This window comes from Canis aureus, chromosome 31, assembly GCF_053574225.1.
Source record: "Canis aureus isolate CA01 chromosome 31, VMU_Caureus_v.1.0, whole genome shotgun sequence".
Classification (NCBI taxonomy): Eukaryota; Metazoa; Chordata; class Mammalia; order Carnivora; family Canidae; genus Canis; species Canis aureus.
Genome location: NC_135641.1, coordinates 20,660,698 through 20,688,300, shown reverse-complemented (window position 1 = coordinate 20,688,300; position 27,603 = coordinate 20,660,698). Strand labels below are relative to the sequence as shown.

Below are 27,603 nucleotides of genomic sequence, written 5' to 3'. Positions count from 1 at the left end.
GATCTATGTGTTTGTTTTTGTGCCAGTACCATATGGTGTTGATGATCACAGCTCTGTAATACATCTTGAAATCCGGCATTGTGATGCCCCAGCATTGGTTTTCTTTTTCAATGTTTCTCTGACTATTCAGAGTCTTTTCTGATTCCATACAAATCTTAAGATGATTTGTTCCAACTCTCTGAAGAAAGTCCATGGTATTTTGATAGGGATTGCATTAAACGTGTAAATTGCCCTGGGTAACATTGACATTTTCACAATATTAATTCTGCCAATCCATGAGCATGGAATATTTTTCCATCTCTTTGTGTCTTCCTCAATTTCTTTCAGAAGTGTTCTGTAGTTTTTAGGGTATAGATCCTTTGCCTCTTTGGTTAGGTTTATTCCTAGGTATCTTCTGCTTTTGGGTGCAATTGTAAATGGGATTGACTCCTTAATTTCTCTTTCTTCAGTCTCATTGTTAGTGTATAGAAATGCCACTGACTTCTAGGCATTGATTTTGTATCCTGCCACACTGCCGAATTGCTGTATGAGTTCTAGCAATCTTGGGGTGGAGGCTTTTGGGGTTTCTATGTACAGTATCATGTCATCTTACTGTGCAGATTTTCAAAAAAATTACATAGTTGAATTTTATTCTTTTTCCGTTATAGTTTGAGTATTGTGTTACACTTAGAAAAACCTTCCCTCTTTAAGATCTCCCATAATGTCTTCTAGCTCTTTTATGCTTCCATCTTTTATATTAATCTCTTATTCACTTAGAACTTACTTTAGGTGTGAGAAGGAAGGATCCAACTTTTTTCCCAGAAAGCTAGCCATTTGTCCCAATACCACTTCTTGAATTATTGGGTCTTAGAATCTTGAATGTATGTTGAATTTTACTAATGACTTGTTAAGCATCTATGAACATAAGATTTTTTCTTTTAAACTATTAGTAATTATGTTAATATTGAATCATTTCTTGTAACATCATTCATTTCCTCCAAGTTTTCAAATTTATTTGCTTAAAGTTGAGTAAAATTAGGTTCCTCCAAATCTGTAATTTGTTTCCTGTGTCTGTGATGTCTTCCCACTTTTTTTTTTTTTATCATGGCAAATGTGCATTTTTCCCCATTTACTTCCGATTAAATTGACTATGTTATTAATTTCTTTTCTAACCTCTGGATTTATTAGTTAATGTGAGTTTTCTTAATTCATTAATTTCTTTTTTTCATTGTTACTAATTTCTTTACTCTGCTTTCCTTATGTTTATTTTTGTGTCCTTTTTAACCCTTGAGTTGGATGATTGTTTTACTTCCGCTAAGAATTTGCTTCTGAGCCCTGCTTTTACTATGTCCAAAGAAGCATCTGTATGTAGTGTTTCCAGTATGTTTATTTTCTGGATATTCTTCAATTTCAGTTTTGACTTCCTCTATTTCCCAATAGTGCACTAAAACTTATTTATCTTTCATTATTTTTATTTTTTTAGAGAGAGAGAGAGAGAGCACTCTCGAAGGAGGAGAGGGGGTTGAGGGGGAGGGAGATGCTCCAGCAGATGCTCCCGCTGAGCGAGGGGCCCCACCCTGGCTCCATCTCTGGAGCCCGAGACCGTGACCTGAGCCAAAATCAAGAGTCTGAAGCTTAACCCACTGAGCCATCCAGGCACCCCTCAACCACAACACTTAAAAAAAAAAAAAAAAAAAAAAGCTCGGGCGGCTTCAACTTTTTAAATGTTATTTTAGTAATTTATTTCAGGTTCTTTCTCCCCTGTCTTGAGAACAGCCGACCGTTACGTGTCCTGCTCCTCACCGCCTGTGACTTTCCCCCCGGAACTCCGCCTCCACCACTTTCTCACGGCTTCGTTGATAAAGGTCAAGAGGCGGGTTCTCCTGGGAGCGCAGGGAGAACCGGGGAACCCGCGGGACCCACAGAAAGAGCAGCCAGGCCCCGCGGCGCTGAGGCCCGCGAGAGTCAACCTTACGTGGCGTAGGCGCCACACCCACCGGGTGGGAGGTGCGGGACCACACCCCCGAGGGCCGACTGGCCAATCATCGCCGCCGAAGCCCTGCTCTGTTCTGTGATTGGTCTAGATGGAGACGCTCCCGAGCGCCTGACTCAGACCTGGACGGTAGCCGGTGGGAGCCAAGAGACTCGCGGAGCGGAGGGCCGGTTTCGCAGGGAGTGGGAAGCGGCGTGTGTACGGAGGAGTGGCGCAGCCGCCGCGCTGAAGGGCCATGGCCGCAACCTCTGCGGCGTCGGTGCTGCTGGTGGCGGCGGAGAGGAACCGGTGGCTGCGAGTCCCGAGCCTGCTGCTGGCGCCTGGGTAAGGTGAGGTGGAGGGGCGGTGGGGCCGCGTCTGGGGCCGCGGGGGGCGCGCGGGGACCGGGAGCGGAGGGCGACGACGGGCCGGGGCGAGGACGGAAGGAAGCCGCAGCCCCTTTCGGGGGGTTCTGCTTTCAGTCTGGGCACCGGGACGGGGACATCTGCACACCCGGCCCTTCCTTTTCCTCCCCCTTTCCCATCTCCACCCTGCAGCCCTCTGTCTGCCTTTTTTTTTCTTTTTTCCCCCATTTTTGAGGCTGGGGGAGGGGCGGCTGGCTCTGCGGCGCCCGCGCTCGCCTCGCTGCGGGGCCAGAGCGACGCTTGCACGGCTGCTGCCGTTAACATCGTGCTTCCGCCGCGTTCCCGGAGCGGGAGTGCATCGGGTTAACGAAAGCAAATTTACCTTCCAGACGGCCGAGAGGCTGTTTGCTCAAAAGTTCTTGGAGGCAAGCTAACTAACCCGACTCCAGGTCAGTGTCAGATTTTGAGCCGTCAGCTTCAATGGACAATAACTCTGGCAGTGGAGAAGCCCTCAGGTTTCCGTCTTGCTTTGCTCTTTTCATCCTCCTCCTCACCTCCTCCTCCATTCTGCAAAGACAACGTAGCTTAACGCTGAAGGGCGCTCAGACTGCAGCCAGAAGCCAGGGAGCTCAGCTTTGCTACTCACCAGCTGTGTGAGCAACCTTGGGCAGGTTGGGCAGGGCAGTGCTTCAATCTACTTACCTAGGAGGAAGTGATGATGCTCTTCCTAGAGGAGATAATATGAGCACCTAAAATTGTGTGAATTAAATAAGTTAATGCATGGAAAGAGGGTGCCTAAGAATCCATAAATGCAGCCTTTGCAAGACACCCATTTGGGTCAAGTTTTGCGCTTGCTTTAATTTCCCACAAGTTACTGTAGAGATACTTAGATTTCAGTTATTTAATTGTATATCTAGCCCTGGAGTAAAATAGAACAGTTGATGATCTCCTCATTTTTCTTTTCTTAGGTTTCTAGGGCTCTTCAGGATATTGCACAGACCCATTTTCTCTCTCTTCCCTCTCCCTCTCAAATCTTCCCTATAGAGCTGTTCTCAAGTAGCTGTCATCCTGGAAAATGTTAGAGTGGTTAATGGCATAAGGAATTACAAATCTTATCATTGTAGAGGGTGGCTACATGTCTTGTTCTCTAGTAATTCAGAGAAGTCTGTCTGGTGGTGGAATTTTAGAAATGAGAATAAACTGATACAGAAGTTACCTTGAATTAGGGTGGAATTATCTCGTGGAAGGAATTTCTTTTGTTTTTTTTAAGCCATTATTTTAAGTTGTAGCTTAGATAATGGTGAAAGATGGAATACACCAACCAAAAAACATCATGGGGGGCAGCCCGGGTGGCTCAGCGGTTTGGTGCCGCCTTCAGCCCAGGGCCTGATCCTGGGGACCCGGGATCGAGTCCCACATCAGGCTCCCTGCATGGAGCCTGCTTCTCCCTCTGCCTGTCTCTCGGCCTCTCTCTCTCTCTGTGTCTCTCATGAATTTAAAAACAACAAAACAAAACAACAACAACAAAAAAACCCCATCATGGGGCACCTGGGTGGCCCCATGGTTGAGCATCTGCCTTTGGCTCAGTCCCTTATCAGGCTCTCCGCAGGGAGCCTGCTTCTCCCTCTGCCTATGTCTCTGCCTCTCTCTGTGTACCTCATGAATAAACAAATAAGTAAATCTTTAAAAAAAATAAATTGTTGGGATAGAGGATTATCTTAAATGGTGTGTATGTATGTCTTGACTCAAATGGCAAAAGAAAACTTTAGTTCAACATTGGCCTTGAAACGTAATCCAAATCTTAAGCTGGGTTTACCAAGAAGCAGCCACTTTTTAGATACACCTGTGCAGGACAGGCCTTGAATCTAATTTAAAAAACAAAAACCACCACCAATAAAAAAACAAACCCTATCTGAAGAATGTGATGAGAAGATGCTATGATACCTTTTAAAGATAAGGAAAAATGATATTTGTCCTTAAAAATCAAGAGAGTGGGGTCGGTTGAATTGGAAAGATGTGGGAAAGCAGTAGCCTCCCGAGGAAGCTGTTGCGTGGAACCCAAGTGCCCAAGCTGTGAGTCTTCCCACCGACCTTTCATGGGCGTCAGTTATCTGACTGAGTGTGCAAGGGAGCCAAGGACTGTGGGGCGCCGGGTAGTAATCCCGCCTCCGGCACCTCTGCCCCAGGAAAGGGCTAGTCCTGGGCGGGTACTTAATCATATACACAGCATGGACATGCTACACGCACTTAGTTGCCTAGTATCTCATGTAAATTATGCCTTTTATCACCTGCTTTGTAAATGATCTGAAATGGTAAGTTCTTTACAACCGTACTTTTGCCAAATCTTCCAGATATGGATGGAAAAGACAAAGGTAGAATTCTTTCTGCCATTTGTTGTTTTCCCCAGTGTATTCTTTTTAGCTGACACCTGATGGGCATTATGCTTTTTTGTTCCCAAAGTGAGTGTGGCCTGCTTTTGTCAGCTCTTGGTTACAGTTTTGTGACTTGCTGTATCCATAGGTATCATGGAACTTAAAAATTGTTTTAGGCCTTAATGAACTTCTACCTAGTTAAGACACCTTAAACAAGTCATTTAGCCTCCCTGGTTCTCCATTTCTCATTATTACGAGGCCTCAGCTTAACGTGTATACCTTGAAAACGGAGAAGTCTCTTCAGGAGCACCTGTTGGAGTTTCCTGTCTTCTGTGAGGACACTGAAGTCTGAGTTGCAAAGTGAAAATTGGGTATTATGGGGCGGGGGGGGGGGGGGGGTAATCTTAGATGTTACCAGTTACCATACCCTCCAAGGCTCAACCCCTCCTACGGAATCTTACTATTCATGGTTTTGCAGTAGGGGGCCACCCTGATGTAAAGAGACCTGCCTGGGGTCACCAGCAGCTGGTGGGTTAGGTGAGGGCTCTCTGGACCCCACAGCTAGCTTCTGTCTGCTGCCCCAGACCAGCTCCTTCTCTTTATTTCTCCCAGCTGAATTGTTCAAACCTGTCTTATCAGGAGTTGAATTAGATTGGCATTTTTTCAAACTGTAGTTTGGCATATTTTATTTAATAAACTATAATAGAACTGAAAGTATCAAAATGCAGGGAGTATCTTCTGTCATGAAACCTCTGTTTTGTGTGTGTACCAGCTTGTGAGAATTTTTACCTTGGGTGCTAGTCAAAATAGCGTGAAAAAGGGCAGCCCAGGTGGCCCAGTGGTTTGGCACTGCCTTTGGCCCAGGGTGTAATCCTGGAGTTCCACGTCAGGCTCTCTGCATGGAGCCTGCTTCTCCCTCTGCCTGTGTCTCTGCCTCTCTCTCTCCATCTGTCATGAATAAATAAATAAAATCTTAAAAAAAAAAAAAAGTGTGAAAAAGCTGAACTGGATGATCTTGAAGTACCTTGACTTTCTGTTAGTGACTCTCTGACCACATGCCAGCCTCTGGAGCAAGCAGGTGCGGTGATCCATTCAAGGACACCAGTGCCAAGGACAACAGCTAGAACTGTAACTTCCGGTTTCTAGAGGAATTTTCTTCCCACAAAGAAAGTCTCATTAAGTCACTTTGTAGTCTTCAGGTTTAACAAAAGTCATATCTGGACTTGGTTTCAAGTTTCAAAATTTTTTGATTCTTTTGAAACAACAACTAATCTTGTGTATCCTATTTAATTATAATTCCGTTCGGTTTCGTTTGATAGGAGATGGACTTGGAAGCAGAGAAGCGTGAAGTATGCAACAACCACAGGTACAGTCTCTGCTCTCTGCTTGGTTTTGCTTCAGATTGTGAAGTGTTTAATTCCTTAATTTGTGTACATAGAATTAGTTCTCATATACTTTTGAAATTTGGGATTTTCATGATCATTTTCTTAATAAGATTGAATCATGGTTTCTACCTCTTTTTATGTCAGATCTCTCTTGTTGAGTCTAAAACGTATACAGAAATAATTGAGAACATTTGCATTTGTTATTTCTGCCTCTTTGATCATCTTTACTGCAGTGAATTGAAAAGGCATAACTATGATGGTCTAAATCAGTGCTTTAAAATAGTTCTGTTAAGTAGCAGAATGTTGTTGTTTTTTTAAGATTTTACTTTATTTGAAAGAGAGAGCAAGCATGAGTAGGGTAAGGGGCAGAGGGAGAAGCAGGCTCCCCACTGAGTGGAGAGCCCGACTCCATCCCAGGACCCTGGGATCATGACCTGAGTTGAAGGCAGATGCTTAACCAGCGGAGCCACCCAGGCTCCCCTGAATGTTTATTCAAATAAAATTTTACATGGAGGGGTGCCTGGGTGGCTCAGCCAGTTAAGCATCTGCCTTCACCTCAGGTCATGATCCTGGGGTCCTGGGATTAAGCACCATGTCTCTGCTCAGTGGGGAATCTTCTTCTCCCTCTCCCTGCTGCCTGCTGCTCCCCCTGCTTGTACTCTCTCTCTCTTTCTGTCAAATAAATAAATAATAAAATCTTTTTAAAAATTTTACATGGAGTTATCAACTATGAAACATATGTAAGTATAACTTCTGGTTGATTAGACATAGTTTCCTCCCTGCAACACACATATACATACATCAACCCAGGAGCTCCTGTGAGTTGTGACAACTCAGGCTCTATACATCCCCATAGAAAAACATTGTTTTCAATTATATAACCTTATTTTTTGAGAAAAATAACTATTATAAACTGCCAAGGAACATTTATTTCATGTATGATGATAGAATTACATTTTACATATTAATACAATAACATGTCATTCTGACACTGGTACCAATGAACTGGCATGGTCCTCAGTGATGTTGCAAGGGAACCACACATCCCTGAGTATGTGTACGGGGGGATAGAGGCAGTGGAGTGGAGTGACTGGGAATTAAGATTCTGGAGTGAAGCTAACCTGGGTTCAAATCCTGGATCTGCTATTTCTTTTAATTATATAATTTCAAGAAAGTGCTATTTCTTTGAATGGTAGTTTATCTTTAAAATTGATATATAATAATAATAGTATCTACTTCCTAGGATTATTGTGAAGATTTAAGTCCAAATTGAGTCTTTAGCACAGGTCCTGAGGCATAAAAAGTGTTTAGGAAAGATTAATTACTGTTAACTATGAGAGGGATTTTTGGCTATTGTAATTTGACCTTTGGCATATCGAAGCATCTTTTCATTTTAAAGTTGAAAAAGCTGAATAATTTAGGAGTTGATGTTAGTAAGGGTATCTTGAATTTCAGTGAAGAGGGAAAAAATGCAGTAATATTAGTTAAAGTGGTTATTTGAGGCTCTGCTATACTGATTTTACCAAAACAAATGTTTATCAGCTGGTTAATAGCATGGAATATTTATTTCGCTTTCTTGTTCTTTGCTTTCCAGTAACATTTGTATATGATTTTCATGGTGTTTTAAACAGGACAAAAAATTACCAAGCTCCTCATTGCAAACAGAGGAGAAATTGCCTGCAGGGTAATCCGAACAGCCAAAAAAATGGGTATACGGTCCGCAGCTGTGTATAGTGAGGCCGACAGGAATTCCATGCATGTAGACATGGTATGTTGTTAAAAACTGAAAGTCAAATTTTGTAAGTGATTGGATTTTTTTTGTGTTGGTATTTCACTTCTTTATATTGGCAGTTTATGTTTGCTAGTGTTAACAGGACATAAGTGGGCAAGTTCAAACTGCTCACTGATAATCCCTGTTGGGAACGTTTTCTAAATACAACACCAATTGAACTAAACAGTGTGTTTAGTTGTGTAGTTGACTATGGACAAAGTCCTGTCTCCTCAAGGGTTGGTTAAAACAGTTCACAGTATGTGGCCACAGATCATACTTCAAGTGCCACATATCCAGATCCCTGATGTATAAGAAGGTTCCAGGTTCCAGTCTTAGCAACTATCACTTACTGGCCAAGGGATCTTTGATGAGCCACTTAATGTTTCTGAGCCCTGGCTTAATAACTATCAAATTATAGCTAAAAGAATCCCATTCCCCTGAGTGTTACCACTTGTTACTAGCTATTTATTAATCACCAGCCAGAACCATGGATGAATTCAGCTCTTGGTCTTTTTTATGCCTGCAGCAAGACTCTGAGTAGTGACAGAAATTTATCGTATCCAGCCTCAGCTAGGCCTTCAGCACTGCGTGGCAGGCCCATGGGCTCTCTGGCCACTTTTCTTTCTCATTCTGTATAGTGACCAACTCAAACCTGCTTTGCTCCATCGCAACCTCTGACTTTCCCTCTACCCACCTATTCTCAACTGATGATCTTGATTCACAGAGGAAGAACTGCACTTCCTGCCATAGAATCTTTGCCATGTCTGTCTGTCCTCGTCCCATCCAAGGCTAGTTGTCCTCCTGCCCTCTGGAGTCCTTTTTAAGCATCTTCCATCTTTTTCTCTTTTCACTGTATACTCTCACTTCAGATCATTTCATCTGTTCCTATGGCTTTGCTAGACACTTCCAAATTTCTATTTCGAACCCAGACTTTCTTTTGAATGTGATACCAGTACATCCAACTGCCTACTCAGCATCTCCACGTGGATGTGTCACAGGTGCCAAACTAATATGCCTGAAATTGAACTCATGACTTTGATCTGTAGTGAATCTGCTTTTCCTGCCGACTTCCCTAACCCAGCAGATGGCAACACCATTGACATAAAAACCATAATGCCAGAGATCTGGGAGTCTTTGAACATCTTCTTTCTTCCCACCACTCAACATCCTTCCCCTTCCCCATCTAGGCGGTCACCTGGTGCTGTTTATTCTGTTTCCCAAACACTTCTTTCCACTTCTTTCTGCCCTCTACCACTGGTACCTTGAGTCAGGACCATCATCACCTTTGCCAGTCTGGTGCCACAGCCTCCTAAGTGGTCTCCCTACTTGCTTTTTGACCACTCCCATGGTATGGTCTACATTTCAGCCAGGCCAGTAGCCGAAAATCAGACTTTTTCATGGCACTCCTCTGCTTTAAATGCCTTAAACCTTTTTTAATCATCTAATGGATTAGCAAGAATTTAAAAGATGGATAGTATTCAGTGGTGGTTATAATGGGGTTAAAAATTTGTATGTTGGGCAGCCCGTGGCTCAGCATTTAGTGCCACCTTCGGCCCAGGGTGTGTGATCCTGGAGACCCAGGATCGAGTCCCACATCAGGCTCCCTGCATGGAGCCTGCTTCTCCCTCTGCCTGTGTCTCTGCCTCTCTCTCTTTCTCTGTGTGTCTCATGAATGAATGAATGAATGAATGAATGAATGAATAAATAAATGAAAACAAATTTGTATGTTGTTGGAAATGTATGTTGGTGATAACCATTTCAAGAAATGATTAACCAGGAGCTATTAAAATGTTACATCCTTCACCCAGACCAGCACATGCTCCTCTAAATCTCTGTCCAGAGACACAACTCCTATGTTTGGGCCAATAAAGTGTGTACAAAACTGCTACCAGCATCCAGTTTTTTGCCATTATGACCTAAATGTTCAGAGGTACATAATTAAATGAACTGTGGGACCTCCATACTGTGGAACATTATGCAGTTATAAAAATGAGGTAGACATATGTGTACTAGCAAGGAAAGAGCTCCCAAGATATAGTGGTTATGAGAAAAGCGATTATAGATGTTTGATCCTGTTCGTATAAAAACAAAAACTACAATTGTATGTGTTTATGTAAATATATACAAATAAATAAGAATATGGATATGGAAAAAAAGGTCCCAAATGGATCATAGTAGCTCTATTTGGAAGAGATTTGGAGTGAGGGAGAAGGGCATTGCCCAAAGGCTCCTTTGTCTTTGTATCATTGTTCACATTCTTTAGACTAAGAATGGATTTATGTGTTGTGGAATTAAAAGTTTAAAAACAAGAAACACCACTTGGGGCACCTGGGTGGCTCAGTGGTTGAACGTCTGCCTTTGGCTAAGGTCGTGATCCTGGGGGTCCTGGGATCAAGTCTTGCATCAGGTTCCTCACAAGGAGCCTGCTTCTCCCTCTGCCTATGTCTCTGCCTCTTTCTGTGTCTCTCATGAATAAATAAATAAAATCTTAAAAAAAAAAAAAAAAAAAAAGAAACACTACCTGGAAAACCTCATTATGTATTCCCTTGGGGAAAAAAAACCAAAGCTGTAATCTCCCATGAGGCCCTGTGAAACGTGTGCTCCCTGGTCTGTCTAACCACATCTCTGGACCCTGACCGCTTGCTCACTGGGCTCCAGCCACACAAGCCTCTCTCAGTCCTTCAGACAGGGCAGGTTTCTTTGCAGCTCAGGACCTTCATCTATGTTGCTTTCTTTGTGTGGAAGGCTTGCTCTCATCTCCATTCCTGTTCCCAGCTCTTAAATCCTCCACCCATTTGCCTGACCAAGTCCTGGTCATGCTGGAAGAGCCCCTGATCTTCCCTCCCTGCTTTTCCCTGAGCACCCTCAGGCCTGCTGTCTTTGTCCTCACTTACGTTGTGTCCTAGTTTTTTCCTTCACGGCCTTTATCACAGTTGTCATCAAGTGTGTGGATGTATGTTTGATGTCTGTCTCTCCCTCCAGACAGTGACATTCATGTCCTGTTGTACAGGCAGTGCCCACCTCAAGTGTGGCACATAGTAGACATTCAGTAAGTCTCTGAATTTGTGAGTGATGTTTTCTATCTGGTCTGCTTCAAGGGCTGCTGTGATTATGTGAAAGTTTTAAAGGAAGATATAAAATAGTTCACAGATGTATAGAAAGAGCTTTATAATCACACCTGAATAATTATATAAATTTCAGTAAGCTTCATAATTTTATTTCTTGCTGTATACAACTGTCTTATGTTCTATCTCTTGTCAAATTGTATACTTTTGGCATTAGATACATTTGTAATTGTTACTAGTGATGATACTGTGATTAATGCCTGTTACTTTCTATCCTAAAGACATTTTATTTCACTCAAGTGTTTGGTTTATACATAAAGATCAAGTTTGAACATCCTCTTCAGGCAAGACTCCAAACTGGCTTATTTTTATAACAGACATGAGTTGGTCCTTCTATTTCTTAATTCTTGCATTGTTCTTGGGGAGCCAGTCTTTTTATTTATAATAATCAAATGATCCAGAAGCAGTTCTATTGTATATTAATGTGCGCTAGCTGTAAGATCTTTTAAACATGTAATATTCCTTAAACAGGCAGATGAGGCATATTCCATTGGCCCAGCTCCCTCACAGCAGAGCTACCTTTCAATGGAGAAAATCATTCAAGTGGCCAAGATCTCCGCTGCCCAGGTAAGAACTCGTGAAGAGATTTATGATGCAAAACAAGTAAGTTTTATACAACTTACACAAAATTGCTTACCATTTTTATTTTTATTTATTTTTATTTTTAATTTTTATTTTTTTTTAAGATTTTACTTATTTATTCATGAGAGACACAGAGAGAAAGAGAGGCAGAGACACAGGCAGAGGGAGAAGCAGGCTCCATGCAGGGAGCCTGACATGGGACTCGATCCTGGGCTGAAGGCGGCACTAAACCGCTGAGCCACCTGGGCTGCCCGCTTACCATTTTTAGAATTCATTCTCCATTTGTAGTCATTCCCAAGATGTTAATATTTGATTATTGGGATGTTGTATCCTAGATATGTCCCTTATTCCTCAATCATTGCACTGTCTCACTGAGTTCTGTGCACTTTAGATCTTTTGAAAACAGGTAGAGGAAAGGTTTGAATTATAAATTAAAATTAAGAGGGAATTCAGTCCTTCTATCATCAAAACAAGAGCTTAAGAACATCAGATCCTTTGTGGGAAATAGATGTTACTATACTTTTCAAGAAAAAAATATTATCAAGAAAGAAATCTGTTTCCCTCCTGATTTCCCCATCCCATTCTAGGCCCCACTCCCGAATTTTCTAGTATCCCAGGCTCAAAACTCCAGTGTTATTACATCAAAATAAAATAGGAACCAACTTCTGTGGAGTCTTCTTTTGAAATGTCTCCAGAAGTAGTTCTTTTTTTTTTTTAATCACACAACCAGTCCTTAGGATTTCTCATCTAGATTTCTGATTCTCAGCCAGTTTTCCTCTTTCTAAGTCCATTACCCATTTGAAGAATTTGGAAGAGCAAGATTCAGGCAAATGCAGTTGCCAGGACTCTGAGATGAAAACAGCTTGGTATTCAAGGGACAGTAATATTCAGTGTGGATGCAGTGAAGGCAGTGAGGGGCTGTCATTCAAGATTCAGTTAGTTTTCCAGACTTTTAGACAGGTGTTTCTTAAACACTAGTTTCATTATTATTCCCTGCTCTTTTTTTTTTTTTAATAAATTAAAAAAAAAAAGAGCATCCTATCCCCTGGTGAGTAAATCTTCAGTGGTTTTACAGAATAGAGTTCAAACTCGTTAGCCTAGCATTTAAGAGTTTCCAATATTTGTCAAAACTTTTTTCTCATCACCAGTTCTTTTATTATAGCTACCATGAACTTCTCTGTCTCCTTTATACACATGCTTATGTGTATCCTAAACATTCACATGTATTATTCACCTGCCTGAAGTATTCTGTTCCCCCCTTCTCTTATCCTTCATGGGTTTATTCTCAGAATTCCTTGGTGTTCCACTTTATGTCAGCTTCTAAGCTTGGGTGCAGCAATGAATAAGACACATAGTTTCTACCCTATGAAGCTACACTCTTGTAGCTTAAACACTTAAACAGGTAAAGTAAATAAATACTTAAACAGGTAAAGAAATAATAACAATATTATAAGTGGTGGAGAAAAGTAAAGCAGGATAAGGGGATAAAGATGGGTTACGAGACTGGGGATCCCTGGGTGGCGCAGCGGTTTGGCGCCTGCCTTTGGCCCAGGGCGCGATCCTGGAGACCCGGGATCTAATCCCACGTCGGGCTCCCGGTGCATGGAGCCTGCTTCTCCCTCTGCCTATGTCTCTGCCCCTCTCTCTCTCTCTCTCTCTCTCAATGTGACTATCATAAATAAATAAAATAAATTAAAAAAAAAAAAAAAGATGGGTTACGAGATACTTTAAAATAGGGTGGTCAGTAGAGGCCTTTCTGAAGAGGTGACAGCTGAACAGAGACCTTGACTAATGAGGAGCCAGCCATCTGAAGAATTTGAAGAGCGAGATTCAGGCAAATGCAGTTGCCAGGACTCTGAGATGAAAATAAGCTTGGGGGATCCCTGGGTGGCGCAGCAGTTTAGCGCCTGCCTTTGGCCCAGGGCGCGATCCTGGAGACCCGGGATCGAGTCCCGTGTCGGGCTCCCGGTGCATGGAACCTGCTTCTCCCTCTGCCTGTGTCTCTGCCTCTCTCTCTCTCTGTGTGACTATCATAAATAAATAAAAATTAAAAAAAAAAAGAAAGAAAATAAGCTTGGTGTTCAAGGGGCAGTAGTATTCAGTGTGGATGCAGTGAAGGCAGTGAGGGGCTGTCATTCAGGATTCAGTTGGGAACACTGAAATTCTATTATGTAATTCTTTTTTTGTTGTTTTTAGGGGAGAGAATGAGTGAGCCCCATGGGGAGGGGGAAAGGGGGGAGGAGGCTGGGGCTGGGGAAAGGCAGAGGGAGAGGAAAAGATTCTCAAGCAGACTCTGCTAAGCATGGAGCCCGATGCCAGGCTTGATCTCATCTCATGACCCTGAGAACATGACCTGAACTGAAACAAAGAGTTGGACACTTAACTGAGCTTCCCAGGTGCCCCCCCCCCCCAAATATTTCAGTGGAGGGAATTCAGTTGAGGAATTAGTTCCAACAGTGTTAGGGGGCTGAAGAAAAAAAAAGTATATTGAAGTTACCCAGTGATAAAAATGAGAGAGATTGACAATTACCCCTTGGGCTGGGGAAGACGTTAGAGGAAGGACCTTCTGTAGCTGGTGCTGGTTCTCTGTGGGGCAGCCTCCCTGGCTGTGGGGGGTGGAGTGAGGCTGGTTCAGGGGATCATAAAGAAGCTGACGAATGAACTGCTGCTGCCCAGGCTGGAAGAAGAGGAAAGCTGCTCCTGCTTCCAGTTTCCCTGCTATGACCTCTGCAGGCAGAACCCAGCAGGAAGCCAGCATAGCCTCCTCACAAAGCACGGTGTGGAAAGTTGGGTTTGGAAGATGGTGTGGAAGGAGATGATGAAGAGAGAGGTAGAGGCAGCATGATTTTGAGCTTTGTAGGCCTTTATCATGTGTTTGAGCATCATGACATAGTATTATTATCATCATTTTACTGATGTAAAATCTAATGCACAGAAGGTTACATGATACCCCAAATCATCTAGTCTTGTGAATCAGAGCATCATCTGTAGCATTGTTTGGGAGCTCAGTAGAAATGCCTCACTCCAAACCACTGTAATTTACATTTTTATGGATAATTTGCATTTTTATTAAGACCCTCCATTACCTTGAAAGAAAAACCTATCATTCAAGGAGAGGATTAAACAAGAGTCTTCTGACTTCCAGCCCTATGTTAGACCAGGCTGAGCAGTGGAACTTTGTTGCTTTGCATTTTGGTAAAAGGGAAAGTACTATTTAATCAAAAATTTTAATTAAAAATAGTTTGCCATAAGCCAGCCAGCTTCCTTATCATTGTTTTTTCTCTGATCAGTTATTTCCTTAGAAGTGAAAATCTTTTTTTCTTTTCTTTTTCTTTTTTTTTTTTTTTTGAGAGAGAGAGAGTGGGGGAGCAAGGGCAGAGGGCAGAGAGAGGCAGAGGGAGAGGGAGAAGGGAGAATCTTAAGCAGACTCCACACTGAGTGTGAGTCCTACCATGGCTCAACCTCATGACATGAGCCAAAACCAAGAGTCGGGCATTTAACTGACTGTGCCACCCAGGGATCCCTAAAACCTTCTCCTTATTTATTTATTTATTTATTTTTATTTTATTTTATTTTATTTTTATTTATTTATGATAGTCACACAGAGAGAGAGAGAGGCAGAGACATAGGCAGAGGGAGAAGCAGGCTCCATGCACCGGGAGCCTGATGTGGGATTCGATCCCAGGTCTCCAGGATCGCGCCCTGGGCCAAAGGCAGGCGCTAAACCGCTGCACCACCCAAGGATCCTCCTTCTCCCTTTTTAATGATGGTTTGCTGAGGCTATTTTTCAGTTTAAATAACAACCCTATAGCAAGTGAATAATATGTTAATTCTGGGGAATTTATTAACTCTGTGTCTATTTGGACTGATACTATGTTGAATGCTATACGAACAAACAGTGAAGAAAGAATAAATAATTTTCACACTCTTTGCCTGAATATTCAAGATTTGAGGTGACTTGTAAACAGCATAGGTAGTAATTAAAACAAAGAATAACAGAAAAATTAGTAGTATGGAACTATTTATTGGGTTTAGGGATTGGAATTAAGTCAAAAAACTTAGGCTGAAGGAACCTACTTCAGTTCTTCCTGAAATCCTGCCCAAAAAAGGAAATTTGCTGAGCTGCGATTTATGAGCCTCTAATAAAAGGATACTTGTCAATTAGGAGAGTAAACCTTGCTTTAACTTTGAAGAAGAAACTTACTGATCATTCTGATAATAGGACTTTGAATAACATTTGTATAGGGATTTTGAAAGAAGGTTGCCCAGAATGTAGAATTGTTAAGTAGCCGTTTTGACATAGGCATTTTTATTGATGCTAGAGTAAAATTGGCACGTGAGCTAAATTTCTAGTGGAGGCAGCAGTGCCTGCTGACATGGCTATCTCAAGAGAATCTAGAAAAGGTAATGATTCTCTAGTTCTCTTGGTTGTCATTTGTCTCAGACCTTCTCTGCCTGGGAAAGATGAAGTAGTGAGTGCTGATGATTAAAATTACTTGAGGAGCCTTTTCCAGAAACTGTTGCCATAGTTTCTTAGGGGAGGGCCCTATAGTTACTGGAAGCAAACAGATAGGGGTCTTGTGGAATATGAGTGATATTTTGTTTCTTGAGCTGGGTGCTGGTTACACAGGTGTATTCAGTTAGTGAAAACTATTTATAAAAGCTATATACTTCTGACATGTACTTTTCTGTATGTGTATTACTCTTTAGTGAAAGGTTTAAAAAAGACTTTTATCCCTTCAGTGTACGGGATTAGTTCCTGGGCATTAATGTTTTGTGAGTGCTCCAGTTTGTTTTTTTTTTCATGTGCCACCAAAAATGAGTAGCTTTATTACAAGCATTTCAAAATCACTGATAGGGATCCCTGGGTGGCGCAGCGGTTTAGCGCCTGCCTTTGCCCCAGGGCGCGATCCTGGAGACCCGGGATCGAATCCCACGTCAGGCTCCCGGTGCATGGAGCCTGCTTCTCCCTCTGCCTGTGTCTCTGCCTCTCTCTCTCTCTGTGACTATCATAAATAAATAAAAATTAAAACAAAAAAAAACAAAATCACTGATAACTTTAATGAATATTGCAAGTTATTTAAACGCTGATAATCTGTGTAGTAGACCAAAAGGAAATTCATATGTCCAAGTATCAGGGATGTGGGTCGGAAACTCTTGATAATAAGAATTTAAAGAGTATGACTAGTTCTCTTCACCAAGGAAAGGACACCTCTCATTTTTGCTTGAAGGCAGAGCTAACAACTTTGGATCTGTACATATACTTGAAAAATGCAACAGAAAGGTTATACATTAAAAAAAAAAAAAAAAGGTTATACACTAAAAGCATAAATTACTTTTATGTCAAGGATTTAAGGGTAGGAGATAACAGTTTCTATCTTTACTGTTAGAGGCACATTAATACTATGGAATGAATGATCTAAACAGGCTTGCAATCCTGTGACCAGAGTGAATTGATGGCTGAATATATGCCTGATAGCTAGAGAAATTAGCCCCCTGGTAACAGTAGTATTATTGATTTTTCCTCTTCAATATATTCACATGCTCAAGAATACTGGGCTTTGGTTATATTAAATTGTTCTCCTAAGATAAATTAGGTAAAACTTCTTGAGGTCATTCCCTCATGTGTGATTGGACTTTTTTTTTTTTTCCCAAGGGGATAGATGCTTTTCTTTTTAGTTATGAAGGGAGAGGATTTACCTGGTTCATCAGAGTTTTGTTGAATTACGTATCTGTTCAAAAGAAGGGAGGCTAGCAACACTTTGAAAATGAAATTAAGGAGACAGTTATATTCACAATAACATCAGTAAAAATAAAAAACTTAGCACTAGTGTAAGCCAATTGGTTTAAGATCTATGCATGAAAGCTATAACACATTGCTGAGAGGAATTAAAGTTCTAAATAAATGGATAGATATATCATTGGAAGAATCAATAGTGTTAAGATGGCAATTCTTTCCAAATAGATCTGTAGATTTAAGGCAATCTTGATCAAAATCCCAATAGGCTTTTTTTTTTTTTTTGGTAAATATTGACAAGCTGGTCCTAAAATACCCCAAGGACTAGTATATAGTTAAAACTAGTTGAGAGGTGCTGGTTGGCTCAGTCAACAGATCATGCAACTCTTGGTCTCAGTGTTGAGAGTTCAAGCCCCATGTTGGGTGCAGAAATTACTTAAAAATAAAATCTTTAAGAAAAAAAACCCAATTTTGAAAAGACCATGAATGTGTAGGGTTTAGATTCTCGGATTTCAAAACTGATTATAAACCTACAGTAACCAAGACAATATGGTATTAGAAGGATAAATACATATGTCAATGCAACAGAATAGAAAGTCCCAAACTAAACTTACCACATGTATGGTCAATTAATTTTTGAACAAAAGTACTGAAGTAATTCAGTGGGGGGTCGCCTGGGTGGCTCAGTGGTTGAGCATCTGCCTTCAGATCAGGGCGTGATCCCGGTATCCTGGGATCAAGTCCTACATTGGGCTCCCTGCATGGAGCCTGCTTCTGCCTCTGTCTCTGCCTCTCTCTCATGAATAAATAAATAAATAAATAAATAAATAAATAAAACCTTTAAGAAAAGTTACAAACATAGGTAACATATACCTATGTTTTGGGCCGCCCAGGTGGCTCAGCAGTTTAGCGCCGCCTTCAGCCCAGGACCTGATCCTGGATACCCATGATCGAGTCCCACGTCGGGCTCCCTGCGTGGAGCCTGCTTTTCCCTCTGCCTTTGTCTCTGTCCCTCTCTTTCTCTCTCTCTCTCTCTCTCTCTCTCTGTCTCTCATGAATAAATAAATAAAATCTTTAAAAAAAATAAAGTAATTCAGTGGGAAAGTCTTTTCAACAAATTGTGCTGGAACAATTGGATATTTATATACAAAAAGATAAACCTAAACTCAGCAAAAAAAGAAAAAAAGAAAAGAAAGAGGTGCTGATACATGCTAAAAAAAATGGATGAACCTTGAAAATATTGTGTTCAGTGGAAGAAGGAAGCCAATCACTGAAGTCTGTGTGTATTGTATGATTCCATTTACATGGAATATCCAAAATAGGCAAATCTATAGATCAGTGGTTGCCTAGGTCTTGGGATATGTAGGGAATGGAAAATAACTGGTAATAGACATGGAATTTGTTTCGAGGGTAATGAAAAGTTATTAGATCTTATTCAGTGTCTTAGATATGGTAATGACTGTACAACTTGTATTGGCTAAGTTTATGGTATATCAATTATATGTCAATGGAGATGCAATATATAACCTGTAGGCACTAGAAAGGCTAAAATCAAAAAGACCAATAATACCATGTGTTAGCAGGGATATGGAGAAAATTAGAGGCATCATACATTGCTGATGGAAATGTGAAATAATACAGCCACTTTAGAAAACTGGCTGGAAAAAAAAAAAAAAAAAAAAAGAAAGAAAACTGGCTGGCTTTTAAAAAGTTAAACATACGCTTACTATATTTTGACCCAATAATTGTACTCCTGGGTTTTTACTCAAGAGAAATGAAAAATATATTCACATGGACTTACTTGTACATGAATGTTCATAGCAGTATTATTCATAATAGCCCCAAACTGGAAAAAATCCAAATGAGTGGATAAACAAAATGTGGGCTATCCATTCAGTGCATCAACAAATATAAAAAGATCTATAAAGGGACGCCTGGGTGGCTCAGTGGTTTAGCGTCTGCCTTCGGCCCAGGGTGTGATCCTGGAGTCCTGGATCGAGTTCCACATTGGGCTCCCTGTGTGGAGTCTGCTTCTCCCTCTGCCTGTGTCTCTGCCTCTCTCTGTGTGTCTCTCTTGAATGAAAAAAAAAAGATCTATAAAAAGAAATGAACTGCTCATCCATACAGGATGAGCCATAAAACATTACACTAGTTAAAGAATCTAGACACTTAAGACTCTATACTATGTGGTTCCATTTATATAAGATTTCTAAAAAAGGCAAAATTATAAGAGACTGAAAGCAGGTCAGTAGTTGCCTGGTTCTGGGAGCAAAGATTAATCAATTATGCATACAGGAACTTTTTCAAGCAGTGGAAGTATTCTAAAACTGGATTATAGTAATAGTTGCACAATTGTATAAATTTGCTAAATTAAACTATAAATGAGTGAATGTTATGTACTGTAAATCATACTAAAAAGAAACAAACCAACCTGTTAAAACACCAGAGAGGACTGGGATGTAGACCTGTTTCACTTTGCTTCACATAAATATTTGATATTTCATATAAAATTACTGAAACTGAACTTTGGTTTATTTATTTATTTAAAGATTTTATTTGTTCACTCATGAAAGAGAGAGAGAGAGAGAGAGGCAGAGACACAGGCAGAGGGAGAAGCAGGCTCCATGCAGGGAGCCCGATGTAGGACTCGATCCTGGGTCTCCAGGATCCCACCCTGGGCCGAAGGCAGCGCTAAACCGTTGAGCCACCCGGACTGCCCAAACTTTGGTTTAAAAGACATCAAACTGTGATTATCTAGCATTTTGTTGTTTGCTGTCACTAAGCTGTGAGTTTTCTATTCATATGAGTTTCCTGGACACCTAAAGCATACCTCTTTAATTTTGAAGCATTGCCACTATTTGTGGTTTTTAAAAGATATTTGTTTATTTATTTATTTAAAGAGAGAGAGAGAAAGCACACGCATAAACTAGAGGGAGGGGCAGAGGGAGAGGAAAGAGAATCTCCAGCAGACTCCACACTTTGCATGGAGCCCAAAGTGGGGCTCCATCTTACAACCCTGAGATCATGACCTGAGCCAAAAGCAAGAGTTGGTTGCTCAATCAACTGAGCCACCCAGGTGCCCCTGAAACATAACTATCATTTGAATGTGTCTGTTTTGAAATAGTGTTAGCTGAACTTTTTTCTTTTTACATTCTTTTGGTTATAATCATTATATATACTTACTGTTTTCAAAGAATAAAAATGCCATCAGGGCTGTTGATGTTGGAGAGAAAGTTGCTTTATCCCTCATAAATCGTGTAAGACTGTTGTGCTTTTTGCTTTCCTTTGTATCCTCCCTTTTTGCTATATGTTTGCTCTTAGGAATCTTACTCTTTTCCAGGTATTGATTTTCCTCTTCTGTGGGCTAAAAAGGCATACAAATAAATTTTTTTTTTTTTTTTTTTACAAATAAATTTCTTAAAACTCTGAGTAAGTTGCAAGTGACTAGGTCCTCTTCACTAAGTGTATATAGACTCTAATATGTGACTTTTTGTTTGTTTCTTAGCTTTTTTTCTGGAAAGATGATATTGGCAGATAGTGACCTAAAGATAAACGAGGTATTATTGTGCTAGTGTGTTCCTTTCAGATTTTGGGTACCATGGTTTCAATTCTAGGCCAGCTTTGTATGGAGACAGAGTAAACAACCCCCCACCTTGCTACTTGGGGGCCCTTTACTTCTGCTTGCAAATATTCATTGACACTCTACCCTAATAGCAGTATTATTTTAAATTAAAATATAGATTCTTCTATATAATTGAACAATTTCACTTATAGATACATATTAGGTATATTTTTTTAAAGCAGGGACTCAAACAGGTACTTGTATACCAATGTTCATGGCAGTGTTATTCACAAAAGCAAAAGTTAGAAACAATCCACACATCCATCAACAGATGAATGGATAAGCAAAAAACCAAAATGTGGAATATGCACAGTGTTTTATTATTCAGCTATGAAAACGAATGAAATTCTAATACATGCTACAACATGGAAGAACCTTGAAAACGTAATACTAAATGAAATAAGCTAGACACAAAAAGGACAAATATTGTACAACTCCATTTATATTAGGTTCCTAGATTGGGTATTCATAGAGACAGTAAGATAGAGGTTATCAGGGAATGTGGAATTAATATTTAATGGGTATACACAGTCTCTGTTTGGGATCATGACAACATTCTGGAAATGAATGGTGTTAATAGTTGCACAGCATTGTGAATGTACTGTAATGCCACTGAACTGTACAAGTAAAAGTGGTTAAAATGGTAAACTTTATGTTGTGTATATATTACCACAATAAAAAGAAGTACAGATTTTTCTTTTTTTAAAATTTATTATTATTATTTTTATTTTTAAAGATTGTATTCATTTATTCATGAGAGAGAGAGGCAGAGACTCAGGCAGAGGGAGAAGCAGGCTCCATGCTGGGAGCCCGACATGGGAATCGATCCCGGTGCTTCAGGATCACGCCCTGGGCCAAAGGCAGGCGCCAAACCGCTGAGCCACCCAGGGATCCCCAGTACAGATTTTTTTGGTTCAGTTAAGTCTTCAAAACTTTAGTGTGAATGTTTCAGATATCCCTTTGGAAACAGATTTTGATAGAGCCCATAGGGTACTTCCCACCAGTGTAGGGAGATGCTTCTTGAGAGGAAGACGACATCCCCTGCATCACACAGTGTGCCCATGAAGTGCTAGTAACTTTGTCCTTTCATTTTCACTTCTAGGCTATCCATCCAGGATACGGTTTTCTTTCAGAAAACATGGAATTTGCCGAACTGTGTAAACAAGAAGGAATTATTTTTGTAGGTCCTCCTTCATCTGCAATTAAAGACATGGGTATAAAGAGGTATGAATTTATATCTTTTAAATATGACCATAGAAAGGTTATTTGAAATAGTTTCTGCAACCTGTAATAGATATGATCATTATAACCTTTGGTTGTCATAGGCATAAGTTATTCATCTGCCACTCCAGCGAGTTACAGAAAATGTTCATCTACTTAGGGTTTCTAATCAATGTATGAGTTAGTTTTAGGGATTAAAAACAAGGTGGGAAGAGCTATCACATGAAAAACTGGATTCCTAGTTATCACAGAAAACCTAATATTTTAATATTTGTGTTAATATTTGTTGTCTCAGACTGTATAGTGTTTTCTTTACCTATAGGATGTTATTTTTAAAGTTCCATTGTACTTATACACTGGGCTGTTTCTGTGTTTCCCTTCTATGAAATAACTCATAGGGATCCCTGGGTGGCGCAGCGGTTTGGCGCCTGCCTTTGGCCCAGGGCGCGATCCTGGAAACCCCGGATCGAATCCCACGTCGGGCTCCCGGTGCATGGAGCCTGCTTCTCCCTCTGCCTATGTCTCTGCCTCTCTCTCTCTCTCTCTCTATGTGACTATCATAAATAAATAAAATTAAAAAAAAAAAAAAAATTAAAAAAAAAAAAAAAAAAAAAAAAAAAGAAATAACTCATAGAATCAAAACATCTTACCTCCTTTGTTCAAAAGCACATCCAAATCCATTATGGCTGCTGCCGGAGTGCCTGTTGTGGAAGGTTATCATGGCGAGGACCAGTCAGATCAGTGCCTGAGGGAGCACGCGGGGAAAATCGGTTATCCTGTCATGATTAAAGCCGTCCGTGGTGGAGGAGGAAAAGTAAGATTGTGCGTGCTCGTGTTTTTCATTTCAGGCTAGGCTTCTTTGTTTTATTTAGGTTGTAGTCCTAACTATCTTGCCATCTTAGGGGATGAGGATCGTTAGATCTGAGGAAGAATTTCAAGAGCAGTTAGAATCAGCACGGAGAGAAGCTAAGAAGTCTTTCAATGATGATGCGATGCTGATTGAGAAGTTTGTGGACACGCCAAGGTGGGTTCACCTTTTTTTTTTCTGACTTAGCCTTTTAAAATTAAATTATAAATGAAATGCATGTAAATTATATGAAATATAAAGTTCTAATAGTACCATAGTACATTATCCCACCCCCCTGATGTAACCACTTAATGTGTAAGATGTGCATTCCTCCAAGCATTTCCTAGGGGAATAGAAATACATATACACACAGAATACAAAATACATTCAGAAGTACAGTGAGTTTAGTCTTACATAGTATCACATGCTAATATGACATCAGAGCCATCTTTCCATGCCAGTAAATGTAGGTCTACCCTATACTTTTTATTGAGCTTAATAAATCCATGATATAGATGTACCATTAATGTATTCAATCCATTTCTTGTTGATGGAACGTAGGGGTTTTTTTCAAAATAAAAAAATTCTTCTAAGAAATTTAGTTTTATGAAAGTCTGTAAGCATTGGTTGAGATGCTCAGAAATTGGGACTAGATACCTAAATTGAATTGATAGTGTTGACCAATAATAATACTAACATCTCACCTGTATATCATACTTAACCATTTGGCACAATCTAAGCATTTACATATACTAAATAATTTTGCTGTCCTAATTCTAGTCTAATTCCTGTAACAATCCTGTAGATAGGCCCTATTCCCATTTTACAGCTTAAGACCCTGAGGAACAGAGTGGTCATATGACTTGCTTGAAGTCTCCCAGCTGGGAAGTGGTAAAATTGGGATTTGAATTCAGAATTCACACTCTAAGCTACTACTAAACTGCTTTTCTAGGTACCACTGTAACAAATGCCATGTGAATTTCAAATTTTTTCATTTTCTGCAATTTTTTATATGTATTGCTTAAAATAAGATCTTGACTATAAAAGTTTCTTGTTTCATAGATTTTTTTGAAGATGTAAATTATTTACATGTGGAACGTTAGCTATATATTACCTCACATTGTAATTTGTTTGCCCGATAGCTAGGACTCCCAGGAATCAAAGACCTGGTAGTACATTTACTTTAATTTTCCCCTGTATATCACCTGGCATGCTACTTTCTTCATGACAAGCATCAACAATGATATCTTTTGAAATATAGAAGTAATATAAATACATTACAAGTGTGGAAAATACAGAAGATGGAAAACAAAGTCACTCATAATCTCATTCTCCTAATACAAGTAATAGTATTTCTGTATATATTCATTTTGTATTTTCTAGTAATATGACATTTTAATGTCATAATTACGCTGTTTTGTATGTTGCTAAATAATTACCTGTTGAGTTAATGGAGTGTCAGAAGATTGTCAAGGTGCTGCTTGTAACTCAGAAAAGGCCATATGAAGATGTTTTATAAATCTGCTCAGAACTATTGAGCTTATATGGAAGGCTGGGCTAGCAAACAGTCTTCAAAGTGTACTATTTTGGAGGATAAAAAAAGAAATCAGATTCCTTTCTTACTTCGAACTCAATATATATTCTAGATGGATTAAAAATGCAAATAGGAAAATAAAAACTGTAGAACTCTTAGAAAATATCAAGGCCGTCTTGGTAGACTCCAACTGTATCTGTCTCTCTAGCCAGATCCCAGCAGTGGCTGAACGGGAACAGCTGGGATTTGGTGCACCTCCTGGTTCTCAGACAGTGTGCTGCAGAATCTCCAAGTTAGATAAAGTAGCACAGAAAAAGGATTAGTCAGAAAGAGGAAAATAACAAGAGCAATATGATCACTACAGAAATCATAACAGAACACAGATCCTCAAAAAGCTTCCCTTGTAAGCTGCCAAAGGAATAAGTGTTTCCAACTTCTGAGAACTCAGAAAAGAGCTGTGTTGTGTTTCTAGTAGGTGTTCCTTTCAGAACCGAGAATTTCTGTTCTTCTGTCTCCTTCCTTGGAGAGCTAACAGATAAGGGAATGTCAGTGGAAGTGATTTTACAATTGGAATTTGAAAAACAAACCACTTAGTTCCAAGATGCAAAGAGCTAGGAAGTTGTCACTCACATCCAAAAAGTAAGTAAAAATCAGAGCAAAATGAAAGTCAGTGAATTTTTAGACCTATTAGAGAATGGGGCCTGCAGGGCAAACCATGACCCTGAAATCCGAACAGCATGTGTACACAGTGAATCATAGCTGGGATCCGCTTGCCTGTGGCAGAAGCCACTGGTGCCATAAACTGACAGGAACACTGGGGATTATGATACATTACTGGAGTCTGAGTATGGACTAGCTTGATAGTGAAAAACCCCTCACGGTCCCACGTTGTTATTATTTTGTCTTTTGACAATTTTTATTTTTAAAAAATCAACAGAAAAAACTTTTGCTGGTCACTCATTTCTCCATCATAGTGGTGAATATGTGAGGTGAACTACAGAGTGAACATATCAGAATAAACCTACCAAGAAGAATGCTTTCATGTTCACCAAATGGTTTGTTTACCCTTATTTTCCTAAGTGTTATGTGGATTTACTCTTAATATTATTTCTCATAATTTTACTCTGTTACATTCAACATTAAAATGACTTTTTATGATATAATATTAGTAATATTTTTAAAAAAATTAATGATCCATATGAATTTATTTCTTAACCTTCTTATGGATAAGCCATTGTAATTTTTAGTCTGCCTTAGTTTATAAAAGCTGACCATAAGGATGATTTTTAAAATTGCCCTGATCATGGGGCACCTGGGTGGCTCAGTTGATGAAGCAGCCAACTCTTGATTTCAGCTCAGGGCATGATTTCAGGGTCCTGGGATTGAGCTCATGTTGGGCTCCATGCTCAGCCGGGAGATTGAGATTCTCTATCTCCCTCTGCCCCACCCTCTACTTGCTGTTTCTCTCTCTCGCACTCTTGCTTTCAAAAGTAAATGAATAAATCATCAAGAAAATAATAAAAAATTAAATAAAAATCCTCTGATCATAAAAAAGTTTTCATTGGCTTTTCAAGAATACATGAAATGTGACTGTAATTTGTAATTTTGGTGTGAGATTTATCCGTGTTTTCCTTGCCCATTTGTACTTGTGACTTGCCCCTCCTCTGAGGTCATAAGTATAGTCTCCTATGTCTTATTTCCTAGTTACTTCATATATGTAGGTTTTTTTTCTAGAATGTTTATTCTACAAATGGAAACTTTTTCATTGGGTTTTTAAATAGGCATGTAGAAGTCCAGGTGTTTGGTGACTATCATGGCAACGCTGTGTACTTGTTTGAAAGAGACTGTAGTGTACAGAGGAGACATCAGAAGATCATTGAGGAAGCCCCAGGGGTAAGGACCTTATAATGAAATTTGCAAGCTTTTCTGTAGGGTAAACCTGAATCACTCTTATTTTCAAATCAGAAATCTGTGAAGTTAGTGTCTCCTCCAAAGTCCTGCTGAATAACTGCTTCCCAGTAGTAATATAATGATAAAGCCCTAGTGAAGCCTTGGCAATGAGGAGGGGCTTGGTATTCTCAAGTTACCATGCTAAGGGCACAATCGGGCCATGATCCTTCTGGATGATATCTAGGAAAATCTACTCTGATCCAAGTACAGGCTGTCCCTGACTTCACGATGGTTCAACTTAGAATTTATTGGCTTTATGGTGGTGTAAAAGTGATACATAGTAGAAATACTTCGAATTTTGAATTTTGATCTTTTCCTGGGCTCTATAAATGGTATGATACTCTCCTGGGCAGCAGCTGTGACCCCAGCTCCCAGTTAGCCACATAGTCTGGAGGGTAAACAACTGATACGCTTAAAATCATTCTTAACAGTATGTGTTCTTAGACTCTCTGAACTCAGTATTCAACAAATTATGTGAGATATTCAGCCCTTATATTATAGGACTCTGCCCAATTGTAGGCTAATGTAAATGTTCTGAGCACATGTGAGGTAGACTAGGCTAAGTTAGGTTTAGTAGGTTACATGTATTTAAATGCATTTTCAACTACCAGTATTTTCAACTTATGATGGGTTTATCTGGACATAAGCCCACTGTAGATTGAACAAGATCTGTATCTGACTTGGAGTGAGCAATTGTATAATATTTCCATGTAGATTTTAAATTGTACTTAATGGGAATATTTGAGGAATGCATTAGCCTGATTCGTTGAATGTATTTTTTATAAAGATTCTTTTATTTTAACTATTTCAGGTATCCCTCAAATATATTAGTCATCTTCCTGCCATTGAGGTTTATTGTAGAGGAGAGAGATTTGCTCATATTTGGCAATGTTTGCCCCCTTGAAATTAATTGTTTACATCTCTTTGGGTCTACGTTGATTGGTTAGGTTGTCCTTTAAGTCAAATCTTACTCCTGTAATTACCTCTTTTTAGATTTACATTTCTTTCTTTTTTATTAAGGATTTTATTTATTTATTCATGAGAGACAGAGAGAGAGAGAGGCAGAGACACAGGCAGAGGGAGAAGCAGGCTTCATGCAAGGAGCCTGACGTGGACTCAATCTGGGACTCCAGGATCACGC

At 40.0% G+C, this 27,603-nt stretch overlaps 1 protein-coding gene across 4 annotated transcripts in view; it reads left to right on the top strand.

Moving 5' to 3' along the window:
• Nucleotides 1–2,101: 2,101 nt before the first annotated feature.
• The window catches only part of MCCC1 (methylcrotonyl-CoA carboxylase subunit 1), a 65,144-nt gene continuing 39,642 nt past the window's right edge, over nucleotides 2,102–27,603 (top strand). The window contains exons 1-8 of one of the 4 annotated variants that reach the window (XM_077879810.1): nucleotides 2,102–2,296; nucleotides 6,008–6,054; nucleotides 7,705–7,841; nucleotides 11,441–11,536; nucleotides 22,013–22,134; nucleotides 22,798–22,945; nucleotides 23,034–23,155; nucleotides 26,294–26,405. In XM_077879810.1, coding sequence (XP_077735936.1) covers nucleotides 2,208–2,296; nucleotides 6,008–6,054; nucleotides 7,705–7,841; nucleotides 11,441–11,536; nucleotides 22,013–22,134; nucleotides 22,798–22,945; nucleotides 23,034–23,155; nucleotides 26,294–26,405 — 873 coding nt within the window. In that variant the 5' untranslated portion in view covers nucleotides 2,102–2,207. Of the gene's footprint in view, nucleotides 2,302–6,007; nucleotides 6,055–7,704; nucleotides 7,842–11,440; nucleotides 11,537–22,012; nucleotides 22,135–22,797; nucleotides 22,946–23,033; nucleotides 23,156–26,293; nucleotides 26,406–27,603 lie in introns of all 4 variants that reach the window. The other 3 variants (XM_077879811.1, XM_077879812.1, XM_077879813.1) reach the window with 3 other exon arrangements.